The sequence below is a fragment of the Chlorocebus sabaeus genome, chromosome 16 (genome assembly GCF_047675955.1).
Source record: "Chlorocebus sabaeus isolate Y175 chromosome 16, mChlSab1.0.hap1, whole genome shotgun sequence".
Taxonomy (NCBI): Eukaryota; Metazoa; Chordata; class Mammalia; order Primates; family Cercopithecidae; genus Chlorocebus; species Chlorocebus sabaeus.
Window position 1 is genome coordinate 5,348,762 of NC_132919.1, and position 21,249 is coordinate 5,370,010.

The 21,249-nt window shown below is 49.2% G+C and overlaps 2 protein-coding genes and 1 long non-coding RNA gene across 5 annotated transcripts in view; 1 reads left to right on the top strand and 2 right to left on the bottom strand.

Annotated features, from left to right (window-relative positions):
- Positions 1 to 3,448: 3,448 nt before the first annotated feature.
- Positions 3,449 to 5,186, bottom strand: LOC103242238 (uncharacterized). The gene is made up of 2 exons (XM_008010034.3): positions 4,038 to 5,186; positions 3,449 to 3,957 (listed from the first exon to the last, which is right to left on the bottom strand). The coding sequence occupies exon 1, from the start codon at positions 4,955 to 4,957 to the stop codon at positions 4,598 to 4,600; it is 360 nt and encodes a 119-aa protein (XP_008008225.3). The 5' UTR covers positions 4,958 to 5,186; the 3' UTR covers positions 3,449 to 3,957; positions 4,038 to 4,597.
- A 27-nt stretch (positions 5,187 to 5,213) lies between these two features.
- The window catches only part of NLRP1 (NLR family pyrin domain containing 1), a 72,512-nt gene continuing 56,476 nt past the window's right edge, over positions 5,214 to 21,249 (bottom strand). The window contains exons 17-19 of one of the 2 annotated variants that reach the window (XR_012088727.1): positions 10,268 to 10,397; positions 5,750 to 5,885; positions 5,214 to 5,316 (exon numbers count right to left, since the gene is read on the bottom strand). Coding sequence is in view for 1 of the 2 variants with exons in the window: in XM_073004636.1 (XP_072860737.1) it covers positions 10,282 to 10,397 (116 nt within the window). In the remaining variant the exon portion in view is untranslated. Of the gene's footprint in view, positions 5,886 to 10,267; positions 10,398 to 21,249 lie in introns of both variants that reach the window. The other variant, XM_073004636.1, reaches the window with a different exon arrangement.
- LOC103242240 (uncharacterized) overlaps positions 15,988 to 21,249 on the top strand; it is a 50,786-nt gene continuing 45,524 nt past the window's right edge. For both annotated transcript variants that reach the window (XR_012088728.1, XR_005236744.2), the window contains exon 1: positions 15,988 to 16,111. This is a non-coding gene — a long non-coding RNA (uncharacterized lncRNA). The remainder of the gene's footprint in view (positions 16,112 to 21,249) is intronic.

Below are 21,249 nucleotides of genomic sequence, written 5' to 3' on the forward strand. Positions count from 1 at the left end.
TTAACACAGTGAACTCCATGAAGGCAAGGGTTGTCTCTGTTTTCCTGATAATTATCTCCAGTGCTTGGACCCTAACAAGCAAATGATATAGTTAAAAAATTAATCTGGCCAGCCGCAGTGGCTCATACCTGTAATCCCAGCACTTTAGGAGGCTGAAGAAGGCGGATCACCTGAGGTTGGGAGTTTGAGACCAGCCTGAGCAACATGGAGAAACCCCATCTCTACTAAAAAAAAAATACAAAATTAGCCTGGCATGGTGGTGCATGCCTGTAATCCGAGCTACTCTGGAGGCTGAGGCAGGAGAATCGCTTGAACCTAGGAGGCGGAGGCGGAGGTTGTGTTGAGCCAAGATTGCACCATTGCACTCCAGCCTGGGCAGCAGAGCAAGATTCTGTCTCAAAAAAAAAAAAAAAAAAAAAAAAAAAAAAAAAAAAATTATTCCCTTTTCCCAGTATCAGTTTCTACTTTTTCAAATAGCTAAATTTCAACTGTTTCTCAACAACTTAAACTTACTACTGTTCCATGATATTCAGAAACCACTGCTTACTTCACCATCGCCATATATTTACCTACGACTGACAACCCAAATCGCCCAAAACAGTTGGTGTTGCCTTCATCCTTTGTGACTTACCAAAAGTCAATTTACTGGATATCTAATATTTTTACCTGCTTAGCATCCATGGCTCTTCAATTTTCCTCTGGGAACTATTCCTTTCCTATTGCATGCTATTTTCATGGGATTGCCTATTAAGATGACTCTTCTGCCTTTTAGCCAAAGATGGGCACGTGACCCCTGCCAGGCTAATAAGACTCTAGCATTTGATTCTTGAGCAGCACGGCACAAGGACCCCAAAAATGGGTCCTTGTTTGTTTGGTTTTTCGTTTTGTTTTATTTGGAGATGGGGTCTCTGCCATGTTGCCTAGCTGGTTTCAAATGTCTGGCCTCAAGGGATCCTCCTGCATCAGCCTCTCAAGTAACTGGGACTACAGGTATGCACCACTGCACCTGGCTTGGGGGCCCATTTGTTTTTATGGTCTAAAAGGCTGTCTGTGTATACTAAGCAGACAGGGAAAGACTTGATATTTTGGACAAAGGAAACTCTTACTGGACGCCCAGAAATTGGAGGACAGTTGCAAGCTCAATACAGGTAAGCAGTAACAGTGAAATTAGCTGGGCAGTAGAGAGACACGTGATCACATATTCCTGGGATACCTAAACTATAACTCAAACTATATAAGAGGAAAATTGGCCAGCTTAGACGCATGATGACACTAAAAGTACACACTTATTGTGTGTACACATTGAAGTGTACAAATTAAGTGTACACTTAAAATACTTAGTGAGTGTGAAGTAGTATCTCATTGTGTAGATGATGTGAGAGTAACGGAAATTTAATATTGATTAGAAAATACAGGCCAGGTACTGGAGCTCTATGGAACCAGGAATTTGAAGGAGAGTGAAACTGGGAGAAGTATGGGGAAGAGAGATGGGCTGATAGGAGAGAATATGGAGGTATGGAAAGAAAATGAATTTGGGGGCTGGAGTGAGTTTAATATTGGAGACAGCAGGGATGGTGTGAATGTCAAGGAAGATTGGAGTACAACATTGAGACAATAATCAAGTATGTGGGGAACAATGCAATGAATACTGAAATAGTGGATCAAATGGGGCTGGATATTTAGGAGAATATTGAAGCCAATATTAAGATTGTAGAGGCAATAGGATCTAATAACAGTATAGTCATGGGAACCAGGTGTTGGAATTCGGGGTAGAAAATGGAGGCCCAGACTGGGCACAGTGGCTCACACCTGTAATCCCAGCACTTTAGGAGGCTGAGGCGGGTGGATCACTTGAGGTCAGGAGTTCAAGACCAGCCTGGCCAACATGGTGAAATCCTGTCTCTACTAAAAATACAAAAAAAATTAGCCGGGCGTGGTGGCATATACCTGTAATGCCAGCTACTCGGGAGGCTGAGGCAGGAGAATTGTTTGAACCCAGTAGGCAGAGGTTGCAGTGAGCCAAGATCAGGCCACTGCATTCCAGCCTGGGGCACAGAGTGAGTCTCAGTCTCAAAAAAAAAACAAAAACAAAAACAAAAACAAAACCTGGGCATGGTGGCATGCATCTGTAGTCCCAGCTAGTTGGGAGGCTGAGGCATGAGAATTGCTTGAACCTGGGAGGTGGAGGTTGCAGTGAGCTGGCCACTGCACCACAGAGAGAGACTCCGTCTTGAAAAAAAAAAGAAAATGGAAGCCCAGATTTGTTGGTACAAAAAGGGCCATGATATTGTGGAACAGTGATCGAATGTTGAGGAACAGGGAACTTTGGTTTTGGGAAGAGAGGGACGAGTCTACTGTCAGGAGATTGGCTGAGGAAAGGAAGCTGGGGGATCATATCCTGAGTAGTCCCTGCTGGACTGGATGAGAGATAACAGGGGATGTGTGAAAGGCAGACAATGAGATCAAATGTTTGGAGAGCGCCAGGCTATATGTTGGGAGTCCGTGAGTACTTAATACTAAGAGATAGCAGAAGATCGAATATCCATCCAAGTTTGAAAGCTGGAAACCAGTGAGGGATAAATATTGTGGTCCTTTGGAGACAAATTTTTTTTTTTTTTTGAGACGGAGTCTTGCTCAGTCACCCAGGCTGGAGTACTGTGGTGCGATCTCCGCTCACTGCAAGCTCTGCCTCCTGGGTTCACGCCATTCTTCTGCCTTAGCCTCCCGAGTAGCTGGGACTACAGGCGCCGGTCACCACGCCCGGCTAATTTTTTTTTTTTTTTTTTTATTTTTAGTAGATACGGGGTTTCACCATGTTAGCTAGGATGGTTTCAATCTCTTGACCTCGTGATCCACGGCGCCCAGCCTGGAGACATAATTTTGGGAAATAGTGCCACCGACTGCTGTGGGGAAATTGTTATAGTAAAGTGTGATTGTAAAGCACAAGCTGACATTGGGGAACAGTGGATGTCATACTTGTGGCACTGAAATAAGTGTCCGGGGACAAGATATCAAGGCACAGAGTGATATGGGATTATGGGAAGTCAGAACTGAGAAATGGCAAGGCCCTGATATTGGAAAACAGGGAGCTTGTAAAGACCCACGGGGCAAATTCCAGAGCTTAGTTGGGGGACTGTACTTGGTTTTCGTAAAGGAAGCAAGTGGAGACCAAATACTGAGGGGCAGTAGGTAATACCACAATAGGATAGTGGCTGATCTGCCATGAAAGGATGGTAGACTCGGATACCGGCATGTTGTGAGGACCAGATGTGGAGAAAGATGCCATTGAAGGGCCTTGTAGCTATTCAGTGGAGGGAGAGGCTGTATTTTGGAATACTGGGTCATAGGGTTAAGTCTGTTTTGGAGGGACAGCAGGGAATGCTGTGGAGCAGACTAGGAAGTTGGGCAGGGTCCACTGCAGAGTTGGAAATTAATGGAGAACTGAATATAGAGGAGACTGAAAAAGAGATAATTTATTCCATCAGAGGTATCACAATTACAGATTACAGACATTTGCAAGTAAAGACTATGCAGGGTTAGAGCGCTGTGTTTTGACATTTAACATTCATGAGTAAACAGAGATGGCTGGTGGGTAAGTATCTTGCCAAGGTGGTTTCGGGTATTAAGCCTTTTGAGTCTAAATTGACAAACCTCTAGGGCTCAGATGGTTTTCCCGCACTAACTCTTGTCAATGACACATTCCTCAGCCCCTTTTGTCTTGGGTCCCACAGCTCCAGAAAGGCTCCGGGCCAGAACGAAGCCATCCTAGAGTCCCCAAGGACAGCCCTCCCGTGGACCCCGGCTAGGGCCCCAGAGTCTCATCCTGAGGAGTGCGCCAGCTCTGGGCCTACGTCCCAGTGGGGTTTGCAGCCACAGGTCCCGCAAGTCCCGGACACTTCCAGGGCGTGGTCTCCTGGTAAGACAGCTCCTCGCTTCTCCAGGCAGCGACAACAAAGTCTAAGGCAGGAAAAACGCACAGTCGTGGTCAGCCAGAGCCCCTGGGGGCGCAGCACAAAACCCCGACGAACGCCACTTACCGAGTCCCGCCCTCCAGCTACGCCTGCTGCGCGGTCTTGTCCTCTCTCAGCCGCGCCAACTCCGGGGCACAGCTGGCTCCTCCTGGGGGCGATGCAGCATCACAGGGCTCCGGCCCAGCCCGGGCCAGGGCGCCGACCCTCCCCGCGGGACCCTCTCTAGAAGGCCGCGGGTCTGGGTCTGGCTCATCCCTTAAAGAATCCAAGGTTGGGCGCACTCTGAGCTCCCCAAACACAAAATGATGGGCTCCCCGCGCGTGCCCCCGCGTCACAGAGTGGTAGGGGTCCAGCGACATTCTTCTAATTATAAACGGGGTTCAATCACACCCCAGAATTCTAAACGCCCCCAACCCTAACCTGCAGGTGCAAACAGCACCCTTATTTCATTGCCGGCAGCTACTCTGTACTTTCCAACTGATAGACAAAGATAGTGACAACAAAGAAGGAAAGAAGCATCGAAAGCTACATGAAGGGGGGTGTGTTCCAAAACACAAAATGCCGAGCCCTGTTTTCCCTTTCCCTCCCCGCTCGGTCCTGCGCCCACCCCGTCCCGCGCTGGCCACTCAGGCAAGCTGTAAATGGATATAGGTAAAGATGCAGGAGGTGATGGAGAAGGCGATGGCTGCGTAGATGAAGATGGAGAGGTGCGGAAAATGGTCGAGATAGCAGCCCTCGACCAGTGGAGGCGCCTCCTCCTTGGGCTGGGGGCGCGATGCGGCCTTCGGGGGCTGCCCGGCGCGGCCCCCCTGCGCCCTCCCGCCCGCGCGGCGACCAGCCTTCCTGCCCGCGGCCGACGCGGACCTGGGCGCGCGGACAGCGGGAGGGTCTTCCGGGGGAGGCTTGTCAAACAGGCCTTCGGACTCGGGGTCCGGGCGAATCTGCTCGGGACCCCAGGGTCTGCGCTGAAAGAGTCCGTCAGCCATGGGCAGGATCGCGGGTAGGTGGGTCAGCTGGGTCTGGGTCGGAGCGCAGTGGGCGGTGGTCTGGGCTGCGGCTGTATTTCTACAGCCCCGGGTGGGGCGGAGCCAGAGGGGCAGGGGGCCTCTGCAGGGTCCGCCGGGCCTCTCAGCGGAGGCGCCGCTTCGCCTGGCTCCTCCTTCCGCCCCCAGCCTGTTGCAGACGCTGGCTCGCCGGGTTCCAGCTCCCAGGCCGGCGGCTCCGCAGTCTTTGCGCAGCAAGGTTTGTCTCCATGGCAACCAGACCGACGGCGCAAGGGGGAGGAGGCGCGAGCTTCCTGGGACCCCGGCTGGCTGGGACCCCGGGGCACGAGCAGGCTTGGCACCTAAGAAGCCGAAATGCAACCAGCCAGGCTCTCAGCTGCGTGGGGAGCTTCCCCAGGGCATATATCTCCTTTTAAAAGAAATATTTATTGTGTGGTCTGTTTTAAATGTTAATCTTAATACGTGAAAAAGCTAACACATCATCTTTGTAGAAAACTGGAAATTGAGAAAACAGTATAGGCAAAATCAGTGTAAAATAAAGCCTCCCACCATCCCAACGTCCAGAGATAATACAGCTAAAGAACTGGTACATTTCTCTGCCTTCTTTTTTTTTTTTCCTTTGTCTCTCCATCTACATCTGTATCTGTACAACCTGTTTTCTCTTCTTGCTCTTCACCCACAAAAGCAGGACTCCAGCCTTTTGAGCATCTCACATAGGATTAAGAACAAATCCTTCAAAGACCTGCCTCACCTAAGCCCATTTCTCAGACCCACCTGGGGTCTACTCAGGCCTCCTTGTCATCCACCAAGCCCGCTCTGGCTTCACCGGTACTGCCACAGGCTGCTGCGCACTAGCACCTCCTGGCGTCTCTGTTGCACCTGAGGTTCCAAGGCCGGCTGGTGCTCCCTCCTGGAATGGGGGAAGAACAATCACTTGGGTTTATTTGAGTCCCAGTAGATTGGAGGGCTCCGCTGGCCGGCTTTGTTAGTTGCAGCAAATCCAAACTGCATCAGACAACTCCCTGCCTCCTGCAAGTGAAAGGGTGGGGGTGAACCAAGGCCAGGGTGCTCAACACCGTAAGCAGGGTGCTGTCCCTCTCTATCTTACAGCGTTGCCAGCAACTTCTTGCATGGCCAGAGCCTACTAGGTAGTGGTAGGTACTCAGATTTTTGCTGAATGAGTGATGCAGTGAATAATGGCAGCAGCAAACTCTGGTTCTCACAGCTTAACCCCCTCAGCTAAAAGGGCTACCAGTTGGCTGGATGAGGAGAAGATGGAACCCTCATCTGTGATCCTGGGAATGTAAAATGGTGCAGTTCCTTTTTTTTTTTTTTTTTTTGAGATGGAGTCTTGCTCTGTTGTCCAGGCTGGGGTACAGTTGAGTGATCTCAGCTCACTGCAACCTCCACCTCCTGGGTTCAAGCGATTCTCCTGCCTCAGCCTCTGAGTAGCTGGGATTACATGCGCACACCATCACACCTGGCTAATTTTTGGTGTTTGTAGTAGAGACAGGGTTTCACCACACTGGCCAAGCTGGTCTCGAACTTCCTGACCTCAAGTGATCCACCTGCCTCGGCCTCCCAAAGTGCTAAGATTACTGGCATGAGCCACTGTGCCCAGTCGGATGGAAGTATATGAAGGGTGAAATGGAAAGGTATGGAGGGTGGAATGGAAGGATGGTTTAGGTGGAGTGAAAGAATGTGAAGAACGGAATGGAAGGTTGCAAAAGGCAGAATGGAAGGACATGGAAGGACCAGAGTTTGAAAAGTGGAATGGGAGGATGTTTAGGGTGCAATGAAAGAGCTTGAAGGATGTCATGGAGGGGTGTGAAGGGTGGAATTGAAGGAAGGGTGTGAAGGGTGAAATGGGAGGATGCTTAGGGTGGAATGGAAAATGTGAAGAGAGAAACAGAAGGACACGTAGTGGACTGGAAGAGTGTCAAGGATGGAATACAAGGTGTGTAAGGTGGAGTGGAAGAATAGGAAGGTTGTAATGAAATGGTGTGAACAATGGAATGGAATGGTAGGAAGGGTGAAATGGAATTGTGTGATGGATGAATGGAAGGGTGTGAGGCTAGAATGGAAGGGTGTGAAGGGTGAAATGGAATTGTGTGATGGATGAATGGAAGGGTGTGAGGCTAGAATGGAAGGGTGTGAAGGGTGAAATGGAATTGTGTGATGGATGAATGGAAGGGTGTGAGGCTAGAATGGAAGGGTGTGAAGGGTGAAATGGAATTGTGTGATGGATGAACGGAAGGGTGTGAGGCTAGAATGAAAGGGTGTGTAGGGTGCAATGGGAGGGTTTTCAGGGTGGAATGGAAGGGTATGTGGAGTGGGATGGAAGAGCTTTATGTAAGGCTGTGGCATTGAGAAAGTCACCCAAACTGACCGATGAGGTTTAAGTGGGAGTAGGTAGTCGAGAAGTCTCAGTAACCAAGAGGGTCTCGGGCAGAACCATGCAAAGGCTTACTGCGGCGGAGCTGGGTGTGAGGAGTGCAGGTGTTAAAAATGCTTTAGTAACTGCAGGGCCTTTTGCATATTGAGAAGATGTGAGGCTAAATCCAGAGCTCAGACAGCAGAGGCCCAGGTGTCTCTAGGATACCTTGTTATTTTTTACCTGGTGTATGTGTACAGAAATGAATATATTGCAAAACCGTGCTGGCCCCAGCCCAGGTGACCCCTGGGGGCTCTATCTGTCAGGAATTGAGAGCGCTTGACTTACTCCATGGCCTCACCCTGGTGCAAGCTATGCCTGTGCCCCGCAACAAGAGCTAACTTTGTCCCAGGCCAGGGACTTTAGGACCCCTAGACATCCCTGACAGGACAGTTACCAGAAGGTCCCAAGCTACAACTTCACTCTCTGCTCGGCACCTGAGTGTTCCAGGAAAAATCTCATGAGTCCAGGGCCTGGAGCCAGCATCCGCCAAAAGACCCCGAATGGACAAAGGTTGCCTTTAGCTCCTGTTTCTGGGACCTGCCCAGAGTACACACCCCTCTCAGAGGTGAGAGAGGCCTCTTCTAGGAGGATCTTTGCTCCTGGGCTATACTTTGATAGGTTTTCTTCATCCATTTAGGGATTCATTCTGCCTCTGGAAGAAAGATACACTGTCTGAGTCAATAGGAATCAGGGATTTGAGGCCAAAGCCTGGATCTGGACAATGGCCAGTTGACCGTGTTGGTGACCCCCTCTATGAGGAATCCTAGGACACACGTGGATCATAACAGCAGCAGCAGCAATCACTGAGCACTGACTGTGTGCTAGGAACTGTGCTCAACATTTCTGCAGAGATGGTCTCACTTCATTTTCATGACCCCCTAAATTGGGCACCAATATTTTCTCCAATGTTCCAATGAGGAAACTGAGGCTGAGAAGTGAAGGAATCTAAAATCTGCTGCTAATGCTGACTGCTGGGGGCCGGGTATGGTGGTTCACGTTTGTAATCCCAGCACTTTGGGAGGCTGAGGTGGGTGGATCACCCGAGGTCAGGAGTTCGAGACCAGTGTGGTCAACATGGCAAAACCACCTTCTACTAAAAATACAAAAATTAGCTAGGCGTGGTGGCGCATGCTATAATCCCAGCTACTCTGGAGGCTGAGGCACGAGAATCCCTTGAACCTGGGAGGCGCAGGTTGTAGTGAGCTGAGATCGCACCACTGCATACCAACCTGGGTGATAGACTGAGACTCTGTCTCAAAAAAATATGGACTATACTAGAATAAAATAAAATAAAATAAAATAGAATAGAATAAATACTGGCCGGGCGCGGTGGCTCAAGCCTGTAATCCCAGCACTTTGGGAGGCCGAGACGGGCGGATCACGAGGTCAGGAGATCGAGACCATCCTGGCTAACCGGTGAAACCCCGTCTCTACTAAAAAAAATACAAAAAACTAGCCGGGCGAGGTGGCGGGCGCCTGTAGTCCCAGCTACTCGGGAGGCTGAGGCAGGAGAATGGCGTGAACCCGGGAGGCGGAGCTTGCAGTGAGCCGAGATCGCGCCACTGCACTCCAGCCTGGGTGACAGAGCGAGACTCCGTCTCAAAAAAAAAAAAAAAAAAAAAAAAAAAGAATAAATACTGACTGCTGGGGCTGTAACACATGTCTCTCGGACCCAGGGGTAAGAAGTATACCTCCCAATCCCCACCCCCTCAGCTACCCACCCAGGCTTGCTCACCATCAAAGACGGTGTCCTGTTAGCCTTTCCCAGGTCACATCCTGGGCCTCACCCTGCAGCAAAACAGACTTGGTCCCTTTAGAACGTGTGCACAGAGCAAGAGGCGAAATTCACAAAGGCCACTTTTAGCTCGAAGTGTTCATGCCCAGCTGAGGAAACAAGCTTTGGTGGTGGTGGTGGTGGTGGTGGCGGTAGTGGTGGGATGTATGTGTCCATGGGTGGGTGGGAGAGAAGGACCTTGCAGGAATCTCTGCTGCCTGGGCTAGAGCTGTTCGTTATCCTGGAAACCATGGTGGCTTTGAAACTGGCTGCCAAATTTCTCTCCTGCCAATTTCTAATTTCTGTGCATGCCCTGGCTGGGAGAAGGGAAGTCAAGCCAGGAATCTCCCCTTTCCACAGGTCCACTACCCAAACCCACAGTTGATGGGAAACCTCCAAGTGTATTGCAACTTCTACACCAGGATGTGCCTGGATAGGCCTAGTCACCTGCTGAAGGTGCTGTGGTACTTCTAGCCCAATGCAGGGTCAGCTGCCTGCCCCACCCTGAGAGGCTTCTGGGAGTTCACATCCAATGCTGACCATCCCTGTGCTCCACCCAGTCCCCTGCTGGGGATAGGGGTAGCAGTGGTTGCTGAGCAAGGCAGAGAAGGGGGGGCTGAGAAAAGCCTGGGGCTCCATGGGGCAGACAGCGGGAAGCCAAGAACCTGTCTGGGGGCTGTGAGGTGGCACCTGGCAGGCGGGATTCCACATGAGCTGTGGCTCCAAGCCTCCCTATCCTCCCTTCCTGCCCCTATGCACGCTCCAGGTCCCATCAGACTTCACTTACAAAGCACACATTCAAAGATACAATTATTAAGAATTTCAAGGCAGTGACTGCCACGCATTAAACCCCAAGCATGGGGGCCTACTGCCATTGCACAGGTTGCACCTCCAGGAAGCTGGCCCTACTCACAGCCTACCGCAGGTCTAGTTTAGCCTAGCTGGGCACTGATGGCTTCTTCCTGCTCAGTGCTGTGGTTCTGCATCAGATGTTTAGCTTTCCACGGTGTGTTTTCTCCCACTAGAGAGAACTCAGCACTTCCAGCATCTCAGCTTCAATCCAGGGCCCAGCAGAACTCACCACTCTGGACATTTTCATCCTCTTCCCCGTTTTCTTTCACACACACAGACCTCTGCTCTCTGCATATGGTCTTCCTCAGAGAGAACAGATTTGGTTACTTTTGCTCTGTCCTCTTCTCTTTGTGCCGCCCCTATAGAACAAGAATCATCAAACAGGGTCAGGCGTGGTGGCTCACACCTGTAATCCCAGCACTTGGGAGGCTGATGCGGGTGGATTGCCTGAGGTCAGGAGTTCGAGACCAGCCCGACCAACATGGTGAAACCCCGTCTCTACTAAAAATACAAAGTTAGCCGGGCATGGGAGTGGGTGCCTGTAATCCCAGTTACCCGGGAGGCTAAGGCAGGAGAATTGCTGGAATTTAAGAGGTGGAGGTTGCCGTGAGCCGAGATCACACCATTGCACTCCAGTCTGGGCAACAAGAACAAAACTCTGTCTCAAAAAAAAAAAAAAAAAAAAAATTGTCAAACAGCCATTTCAGCAACATCATTCTTCTCCTCCTTCCATTCCTCTATCCCCCCAGAAGCTGACTCACACTAAATGGTTAAGAACTGTGAGGATAATCCAGCAATTCCCCTGCTGGGTGTATACTCAAAAGAGTTGAAAACAAGGTTTCAAAGAGACATCTGTACACCTACGTTCATGGCAGCACTATTCACAATAGCCAAAACGTGGACGCAACACACGTGTCCATCAACAGATGAATAGATAACCAAAATGTGGCATAGACACACAATGGGATGTTTTCCTACCTTAAAAGGAAGGAAATTCTGGCCAGGTGCAGTGGCTCATGCTTGTAATCCCAGCACTTTGGAAAGCTGAGGCAAGAGATCACCTGAGGTCAGGAGTTTGAGACCAGCCTGGCCAACACGGTGAAACCCCGTTTCTACTAAAAAAAAAAAAAAAAAAAAAAAAAAAAAATTGGCTAGGCATGATAGTGGACACCTGTAATCCCAGCTACTTGGGAGGCTGAGGCAGGAGAATGACTTGAACCCACGTGATGGAGGTTGAAGTGAGCTGAGACTGCACCACTGCACTCCAGACTGGGCAAAAAGAGTGAAACTCCATCTCAAAAAAAAAAAAAAAAATAAATAAATAAATAAAAAATAAAAAAATAAAAAGGAAATTCTGACACATGCAATACCACGGATGAACTTTGAACATTTTGTGATAAGTGAAAGAAGCAAGCACAAAAAGACAATGATTGTATGATTCCACTTACATAAGATTTCTAGAGCAGTCAAATTTAAAGAGACAGAAAGCAGAATAGTGGTTCCCAGGGGCTGAAAGGAGGCAGGAATGGGGAATTATTATTTAATGGGTACAGAATTTCAATTAAGGAAGATGAGAAAGTTCTGGAGATGGACAGTGGTAATCGTTGCACGTCGAGGTGAATGTGCTTACACTTAAAAATGGTTATAATCATAAATTATATTACAGATATATTCAACTAAAGGAAGGAAAAAATAACTGTGAGGGCATTTTGTTCTCCCTCAAACTGTCTTCAAATAAATTAAATTAAATTAAAGGTCTTCAAATTAAGGCCTTCTAAAATCAAAAGAAAACAAAAACTAGCCATTAAAGAATCAAGAAATTCAGCCAGGCATGGTGGCTCACGTTTGTAACCCCAACACTTTGGGAGGCCGAGGCGGGCAGATTGCTTGAGTCCAGGAGTTCCAGATGAGCCTGGGAAACATGGTGAAACCCTGTCTCTACTAAAAATACACAAATTGGCTGGGCGTGTTGGCTCACGCCTATAATCCCACGGGGAGGCTGAGGTTGGTGGATCACAAGGTCAGGAGATCGAGACCATCCTGGCTAACACGGTGAAACTCCATCTATATTAAAGATACAAAAAATTAGCCAGGCATGGTGGCACATGCCTGTAGTCCTAGCTACTGGAAACTCAGGAGGCTGAGGCAGGAGAATTGCTTGAACCTGGGAGGCAGAGGTTGCAGTGAGCTGAGATTGCACCACTGCACCCCAGCCTAGGCGACAAAGCGAGACTCCGTCTCAAAAAAAAAAAAAAAAAAAAAGAAAAAGAAAAAAATTAGCCAGTGGGCGGGCACAGTGGCTCACATCTGTAATCCCAGCACTTTGGGAGGCTGAGGTGAGCAGATCACAAGGTCAAGAGTTCGAGACCAGCCTGGCCGAAAAGATTGAAACCCCATCTCTACTAAAAATACAAAAATTAGCCGGGCATGGTGGCGCACACCTGTAATCCTAGCTACTCAGGAGGCTGAGGCAGGAGAATTGCTTGAACCATGGAGGCAGAGGTTGCGGTGAGCTGACATCGTGCCATTGCACTCCAGCCTGGGGGACAGAGTGAGACTCGGTCTCAGAAAAAAAAAAAAAAAAAAAAAAAAATTAGCTGGGTGTGGTGGTGTGCACCTGTAATCCCAGCTACTCAGGAGGCTGAGGCAGGAGAATCACTTGAACCTAGGAGGCAGAGGTTGCAGTGATCTGATACTGCACCACTGCACTCCAGCCTGGGTGACCGAGCAAGACACTATCTCAAAATAAAAATAAAAGATAAAATAAATTTGTTTCGTAGAGACAGAGTCTTGCTATGTTGCCTAGACTGGCCTTGAACTCCTGGCCTCAAGTGATCCTCCTTCTTGGCCTCTTAAAGTGTGAGAATTACAGGCTTGAGCCACTGCATCCAGCATGAGGGAAGCTATTGCAAAATATAGAAAGTCATGAGACTATTGACTTCCTTTGATACAATCATCCTATCCCTTAGTATTGACTCCAAGACAGTGATCTAAAGGATAAAGATAAGCTCTCTGCAGAAAGACGTGTACTGATTATCGTGGCAAAATATGGGAAGCAAACTCAATGTCAGAACAAGAGGAGAATAGTTAATTAAATGATATATCTACTGCAAGGAGTCATGCAGTCATCAGGGGAAGATTATCCTGAAAACTCTTAAGTAGCTTGAAGGATGCTTGTGATGATCCAAATCAAAGTCAAAAAAAACCAAGATTTAAAACCCCATGTGCTAGGATGATAACAAGATGAAAAAGTGTTCCTGCAGAGAAAGACTGGAATGGAAAGAGGAAAGACAGAATTTTTGTATTGTTTGGATAATGAGATCATGGGGTGACTTCTTTCTCATTTGACCAGAACTTGTACACCATGGTTATATTAGTTTCTGTGCAACGAAGGCAATTAACAGACGAAAAAAGTCTAAGTAATGGACCCAGTGGCCATTTTCAGGATTAACAATACTCCGTGATGGTCTGATACCTAACCGCCGGGATGGCCCCACATTGCCTAGCAACTACCTGCTTAACAGCAGTTGCTAGGAAACCAAGAACACCGCAGGACTCCTGACCAATAGCACAAAGTCCATACTACTGCCAGCCTTATCTTCAAGTTCTCTCCAGCAGTCATGCTCCTGTCCGGCCATTCCTCTTCTCCTCCTGTTCTCCTCCTTCTCATTCCTACCTGCCTGGGGCTAACCTGCGAGTAGCACTCACTCACGGGTCCTGCAATCATACAGCCTGACACAACACAGGTGATCACAGGTTCCAGAGGACCATTTTCCTTCCCCTGCTTCCCCTGCTTCCTTCTTGCTCCAGGACTGGGCCTGGACCAGCGTGTGTGCATGGCTCAAAGTTTAAATCCTTGGTTATCCCACCATTGAGACAAGTATTGCTCATGGCCTCCATCAGGTTCTAGCACCTGGCAAATCCTACTCCTCCAGAGAGTGATTCCTTCAGGAAAGGCATTGAACTCAGCCCAGGGCTCCTACCATCCATCCGAGTGCCTGGTGGAAGCATTCCATGATTCTTTTTTTTTTTTTTTGAGATGGAATCTCACTCTTGTTGCCTACGCTGGAGTACAGTGGTGCAATCTCAGGTCACCGCATGAGCCACCACACCCAGGTAATTTTGTTTGTATTTTTAGTAGAGACAGGGTTTTGCCATGTTGACCAGGCTGGTCTCAAACTCCTGACTTTAGGTGATCCATCTGCCTCAGCCTCCCAAAGTGCTGAGATTACAGGCGTGAGCCACCTCACCCAGCCAAATCCATGATTCTTGAATGCATTCTTTGACAGGGGTCATGTGGACATCTCCCTGTTCCAAGTGGCCCACTTTAAAGAGAAAGAAAACCTCATGTAGGATGGATTAGTCTGAACACAATGATCCTGGAAGACTCCAATTTTCACCATTGTTGAGAATGATCCCCGCTGCCCTGCACTTCTCATTCCCATCATCTCCATGTGTTGTTCGACCATCATGTCCATTCTCAGGAAGTCGCCATGTGTCTCTATTCAAAAAGATCTTTCTTCTATTCTTTTTTTAAACAGAGACAGGGTCTCACTATGTTGCCCAGGCTGGTCTCAAACTCCTGGACTTCAGCAATTCACTGGCCTCAGTCTCCCAAAGTGCTAGGATTATAGGCAAGCACCCAGACAATTATTTTTATTTAGAGACAGGATCTTGCTCTGTCACCATGGCTGGAATGCAGTGGCATGATTATGGCTCACTGGAGCCTGGGCTCAAGAGATACTCCTGCCTCAGCCTCCAGAGTGTCTGGGAATAGAGGCATGTGCCACAACACCCAGCTAATTAAAAAAACTTTTTTTTTTTTTTTTTTTTTTTTTTTTTTTTTTTTTTTTTTTTTGGGATGGAGCCTCGCTCTGTTGCCCAGGCTGGAGGGCAATGGCACGATCTCGGCTCATTGCAACCTCTGCCTCTCGTGTACAAGTGATTCTCCTGCCTCAGCCTCCCGAGTAGCTGGGATTACAGGCACCCGCCATCATGCCTGGCTAATTTTTGTATTTTTGTAGAGATGGAGTTTCACCACGTTGGCCAGGCTGGTCTTGAACTCTTAACCTCAGGTGATCCATCCGCCTCGACCTTCCAAAGGGCTGGAATCACAGGTGTGAAAAATCTTTTTTTTTTTTTCCTTTTCTTTTTTGAGACAGGGTCTTGCTATGTTGCCCAGGCTGGTTTTGAACTCCTGGTCTTAATCAATCTTCAGATCTTTGCCTCCCAAAGAGCTGGGATTATAGATGTGGGTGCATATTTGGTATCTCCTTGCCACTAGACTATAAATTGCTTGAAAGCGGATACTCTGTGGCTTCTGTTATCACTGGCAGCTACAACAGCCTCAGGCCCAAAGAAGTTAAGATTTACTGCCTGCCTAGTGTTGTGTACCAGCTCGCCCAGAACAACTTCCCACTCATGAGCACACCTAATCAAACAACCGTTTGACGCCAGCTTTACTATTCCCTTCTTACACATCTGAAAACCTGTTTCAAGATCACACATTCAATGGGTGGTAGAGTCAATAATTTGATTCCCAGCTCACTGCCTGTCTCTCGAATTCTAGCTGTTGCTATTAGAATCCGGATCCAGGCCTGGCACGGTGGCTCATGCTTGTAGTCCCAGCACCTTAGGAGGCCAAGGCGGGCAGATCACTTGAGGCCACGAGATCGAGACCAGCCTGGCCAACATGGTGAAACCCTGTCTCTACTAAAAATACAAAAATTTAGCCGGGAGTGGTGGTGGGTGCCTGTAATCCCATCTACTCGGGAGGCTGAGGCAGGAGAATCGCTTGAACCTGGGAGGCGGAGGTTGCAGTGAGCCGAGATTGCACCACTGCACTCCAGGCTTCCAGCCTGGGTGACACAGCGAGACTCCGTCTCAAAAAAAAAAAAAAAAAAAAAAAAAAATCTGGATCCAAAGCGGACATGCATCTGTGTCTCCCCCACCCCCACGCACTTGTTTGTGTCTGGCCTTTCTCCTACTCCAAGACCGGCTCCACTTCGGGGCTCGCTGCCATGGAGACGGCTCCGGATTTAGGAATACATTTCCTAGGCTTCCGGCAACTAACGTGAGGACCTGCTGAGATGAGGGAGGGGGAGCTCTGCAGAAGGGGGCGGGACACGCGGGGCTTGCGCGGCTTAGCGGGTAGCGGACCCTTTCCTCGCGTCGGTGCCCTGGGTCTCTCCGTTTCTGCGCGTCCCCTTGTGCCCCGCACGCTGCGCGCACGCGAGTCCGCCGAGCCCATCCTGCGCCCCCGCACTCCGGCCAAGGCTTCTGCCCCAACTATCCCGGGCTTAGTTCGCGAAGGTCGCGAGTTGGCCTTCTGCGTCACCGGCGAGAAAGCTTCACAGGTGGCGCCACCCGGGGCTAAGCGCCCTGCGGGGCCGCATGAGGTCGCGGCTGGAGCTGCTGTGAGAGGGCGTGGGAGGCCCAGGCAGCCTGGACCTATCTTGCAACGCGGGGGCCACCCGGCCCCTAGCTGTCCTCTCCCTTTTCACCTGATGCCGTTTAAATTTTTTTTTTTTTTTTATTTTGTAAATAAAAAAATTTAACGTCTCATAAAGATAGGGTCTTCGTATGTTGCCCAGGCTGGTCTTGAACTCCTGGGCTGAGGCAATCCTCCGCCTTAGCTTCCCAAAGTGCTGGGATTACAGGCGTGAGCCACTCCCCAGGGCCATCTGATGCCTTCCTTTTTTCTTTTTTCTTTTTTTTGAGACTGAGTCTCTCTCTGTTGCCCAGGCTGGAGTGCAATGGTTCAATCTCGGCTCATTGCAACCTCCACCTCCCGAGTTCAAGTGATTCTCCTGCCTCAGCCTCCCGAATAGCTGAGATTACAGGCCCGTGCCACAAGACTTGGCTGAGTTTTGCATTTTCAGTAGAGACAGGGTTTTGCCATGTTGGCCAGGCTGGTCTTGAACTCCTGACCTGAAGTGATCCACCCGCCTTGGCCTCCCACAGTGCTGGGATTACAGGCGTGAGCCACTATGACCAGCCTCTGATGTGTTCTTGAACTCGAACTTTCAGCTCACCAAGGCCTCTAGGAGGGTCAAGAGGGTTGGATGGGTGGGTGGGAATGAAAATAGGTGAGGTGGACCGGGCGCGGTGGCTCACGCCTGTAATCCCAGCACTTTGGGAGGCCGAGACGGGCGGATCAGGAGGTCAGGAGATCCAGACCATCCTGGCTAACGCGATGAAACCCCGTCTGTAGTAAAAAAATACAAAAAACTAGCTGGGCGAGGTGGTGGGCACCTGTAGTCCCAGCTACTCGGGAGGCTGAGGCAGGAGAATGGCGTAAACCCAGGAGGCGGAGCTTGCAGTGAGCTGAGATCCGGCCACTGCACTCCAGCCTGGGCGACAGACCTGGTTTGGGTTTGGGGGCGTTCACTACTTTGTCACCTGGTGATCTGAGAAAACACTCTCTAGTCCATTTAGGTCTCTGTTTCTGTACCTCTCTGTCTTTTGTTGTCTGTTTTCCCAAGAGAAAAGAATCAATGACTGACAGCTGCCATCACCAGAATAAGGTGCAGTTTACACGGGGATATTCTTCTTAACTTTATTTGGGGGCTGTTGCTGCATCCTATTTTGTGCACTCAAGTGTTTTGTCATTTGGGCAGATGTCTCTGAGACAAAGTAGCAAACATGAGAAGCCATGCTTGCTCATTTCTGTTTGCCAGAATAATTTCACAAAGTCCCTGACTCTGTAACGTCTGCTGCTCTCCGGAAAGATGCTTTGATAATGAAACAGGATAGAGCACGGGGCCCCCAACCTTGTGGTTGGGGCAAGACTCTTGCTTGACTCCTGCATGACTCTTGCCTGACTCTTGCCTGTATTCCATTAAAGATAAATGTCCCTAACCTTCTCTTTTTCTACATATAAAATAACATCTAGGCCAAGCTCAGTGGCTCATGCCTGTAATCCTAGCACTTTGGGAGGCTGAGCTGGGCTCAGACCAGCCTGGGCAACATGGTGAAACCCCATCTCTACTAAAAATGCAAGAACTAACTGGGTGTGGTGGCATGTACCTGTAGTCCCAGTGATGCAAGATTTTTCTCAACCCTGCTTTGCCAGCTGGAAATTTCTGTGAATGGTAGGGTCACTGCTTGTTTGTTCCCATTGTCCCACTCCAGCCCCTACCTCCCAGGCTGGCCCATCCCCACCGCCACTTCCCGTTGCATGGGATGGCCGCCTGGTGCTGGTGGAGGACTGGAGGGCTACAGCTTATAGCTCCTTTTGCCCCTGCTGTTTGGTGGGTTACAGGTTGTTGTCCCACCTCCAAGAAGAATGAGGTTATGGTGACAATCTAAGGGTGAGGACAGCAGAGAAGAATTTTATTGAGTGACAAAACAGCTCTCAGCTGAAGATGATGTGAGGGTGGTCCGCCACCTGAAGTTGGGTGGTCTCTTTCTTAATGTGGTTGGGTCCAGGGCTTTTATGGGCTCAGAATGGGGAGTGCACTCTGATTGGTTTGTGTGTAAGCAATAAAGGCTAAAACAAAACCACCACTCAAAGGTGGGCATGATAGTGTAAAAAAACCAATTAAGGAAGGGTAGGTGTATGTAAAATAGGTGAAGGGTGAGGATCAGTCAGAGGAAGGTGTCCCAAACAGGAGGGGAGGTTCTCACTCCAGTCCAAGGATTTACCTGGGACTTGTTGCTAGGCTTTAAACTGTCTTTGGCTTAAAGGTGGGGTTTCACTGGGGACCTGTCCCTATCTGCCTAGGCATTTTACTGCCTCCTGATGCTATTACCAGCCATTCAGGAGTCTGAGGCAAGCAGATCACCTGAGCCCAGGAGGTTGAGGCTGCAGTGAGCTGTGATTCTCCTATTGCACTCCATCCTGGGTGACAGAGTAAGACCTTGTCTCAATAAATAAAAATAACATCTGGCAGGGTTAGTGATTATGCTTCTGATAGTGACATGAGGCAGTCAAATGCCTAGGCAGATAGGGGTGGGTCCCTGGTGAAACCCCGCCTCCAAGCAGAAGACAGTTTTTAAGCCTGAAAATGAAGCTACAAGTTAAATCCTCAGACCAGACTGAGAATCTTTCCTCTGACTGATCCCCACCCTTCACCTGTTTTACCCTTCACCTTTCCTAATTGGTTTTCTACACTGTCGTGCCCACCTTTCAGTGATGTCTTCACTTTAACCTTGTTTGCATACTCACAAACCAATCAGCAGGCACTCCCCATTCTGAGTCCATAAAAAGCCCTGGACCCAGCCACACTGAGAGAAGAAAAAACCACCCCACCGCACCCTGCATCCCTCCTCTGCCAAGAGCTGTTTCATCAGTCGATAAAGTTCTTCTCCATCCATTCTCACCCTTCAACTGTCAGCATATTCTTCTTGGATGCAAGACAAGAGTCCTGGAACCGCCAAACTCAGGTACAAGCTGTAATACAGGTGGGCTGGGCCAGTATGCAAGCCAGACTCAGCCCGGGCAGGCTGAATGGGTGAGATACCACCAGCGGCAGGTATCCTGGCCCAGCAAGGCCTAGGTGGGAAGGTGGGGGTGGGAGGCTTTGGGGAGTAGGAGGTTGGCGGGCAAAATGACAAGAGAAAATTCCGCATCACTTCCGCAGTCAATAACCACATGTACTTTGGTGATCACTGATGTACTGTCCACCCACACCCTGGTCACTCTGATGTGATTTTGCAGGTACTGAACCCCACCACTTGCATGTGAGTAGTGGGCTGAGACACTGCTTTGGAGCAACTGACAACCACTCCTGGGCTTTAAGTCCTCAGTTTATAGTCTTCAGCAAGACTTCTGAATAAACTAGCTTTAATTAGTTAAAAGCTTGATTTTTTTTTTTTTCTTTAGTTGACATGTCCCTGGATCACTCAGTGTGTTTTTTTGGTCTGCCTGGAACAAGATGTTTGAGGTGGGACTAGCCTTTCAGGAGGAGTTATTCTGGAGTCCTTGGGGGTAACCTCACCCTCTGTGGCCCCTTTGATAGGTGGGTAGTAGGATTGGGGAGCATGGAAAGTGGGGACTCCCTTGCTCAATAACAATTATTGCACCTCCAGCTGGGAGCTAACACTTGTAGGACGGTTCCTTGGGAAGGCCCTGAGCTACCAGACTCCACCTGCAACCTTCTGATCAGAGGAGAGGACCAGAGCTTCCTCTAGAGAGATCCAGAGTTTTATCTTGAGAATGGATTAACTGCACTATGCTGTGCAATGTGATGCGCAGTGCAAGGCAATAGAAGCCAATAGTTTAGTCCTAAGAGAACCCCCCCACCCCATGCTTCTGAGGGACTCCTATGAGGGGCCTTGGCTATCTGGAGAAGAAAGAAGGTCTAAAACAAATAGGGCATTTTTTTTTTCTCTCTTAAGAGAGTTGAGGACATCGAATTCAGATGCAAGTTGTACACCTGCCACATTTAGCAGAAAACTGCTGACCCAGGCAGCTGATCTGAAATTCGTTCAAATCAGCAAGTTCATTATGCATAGCTTTCTTGTTTTTGGAAGTGGAAAACCAGAGTCTTGGTGTAAACTGGGTCCTTCCTTCCTTCCTTCCTTCCTTCCTTCCTTCCTTCCTTCCTTCCTTCCTTCCTCCCTCCCTCCCTCCCTCCCTCCCCCTCTTCTCTTTCCTTTTCTTTTTCTCTTTCTTTTCTTTCTCTTTCTTTCTTTTCTCTCTCTCCTCTCTCTCTCTCTCGTCTCGCTCTGTTGCCCAGGCTGGAGTGCAGTGGCATGATCTCGGCTCACTGCAAGCTCCACCTCCTGGGTTCACGCCATTCTCCTGCCTCAGCTTCCTGAGTAGCTGGGACTACAGATGTCCGCCACCACGCCAGGCTAATTTTTTTGTATTTTTAGTAGAGACGGGGTTTCACCATGTTAGCCAGGATGGTCTCCATCTCCTGACCTCAGGTGATCCACCCGCCTCGGCCTCCCAAAGTGTTGGGATTACAGGCTTGAGCCACCGTTCCCAGCCTTGTTTATGCTTCCTCCATAGGCTTATCCTACCCGAGACCAGAGAACGGCCCCAGTTACCTGAATCTTAGGTTTACATTTTTCTCAAAGTGTGGGTGTCCTGCTAGACTCCACTTCCATTACAAGAGCTGGGATACAAAAGTTCAGGAACAGTGTCATCTCCAGAGGAAGATTCCCACAGTCAGCCACGTTTGTTGAACATGTTTGCAATGTGATATAAGCAAAAAAGTCAATCTGTCCAGAAGGTAGACTGGATCCCCCACGTCCCTTCAC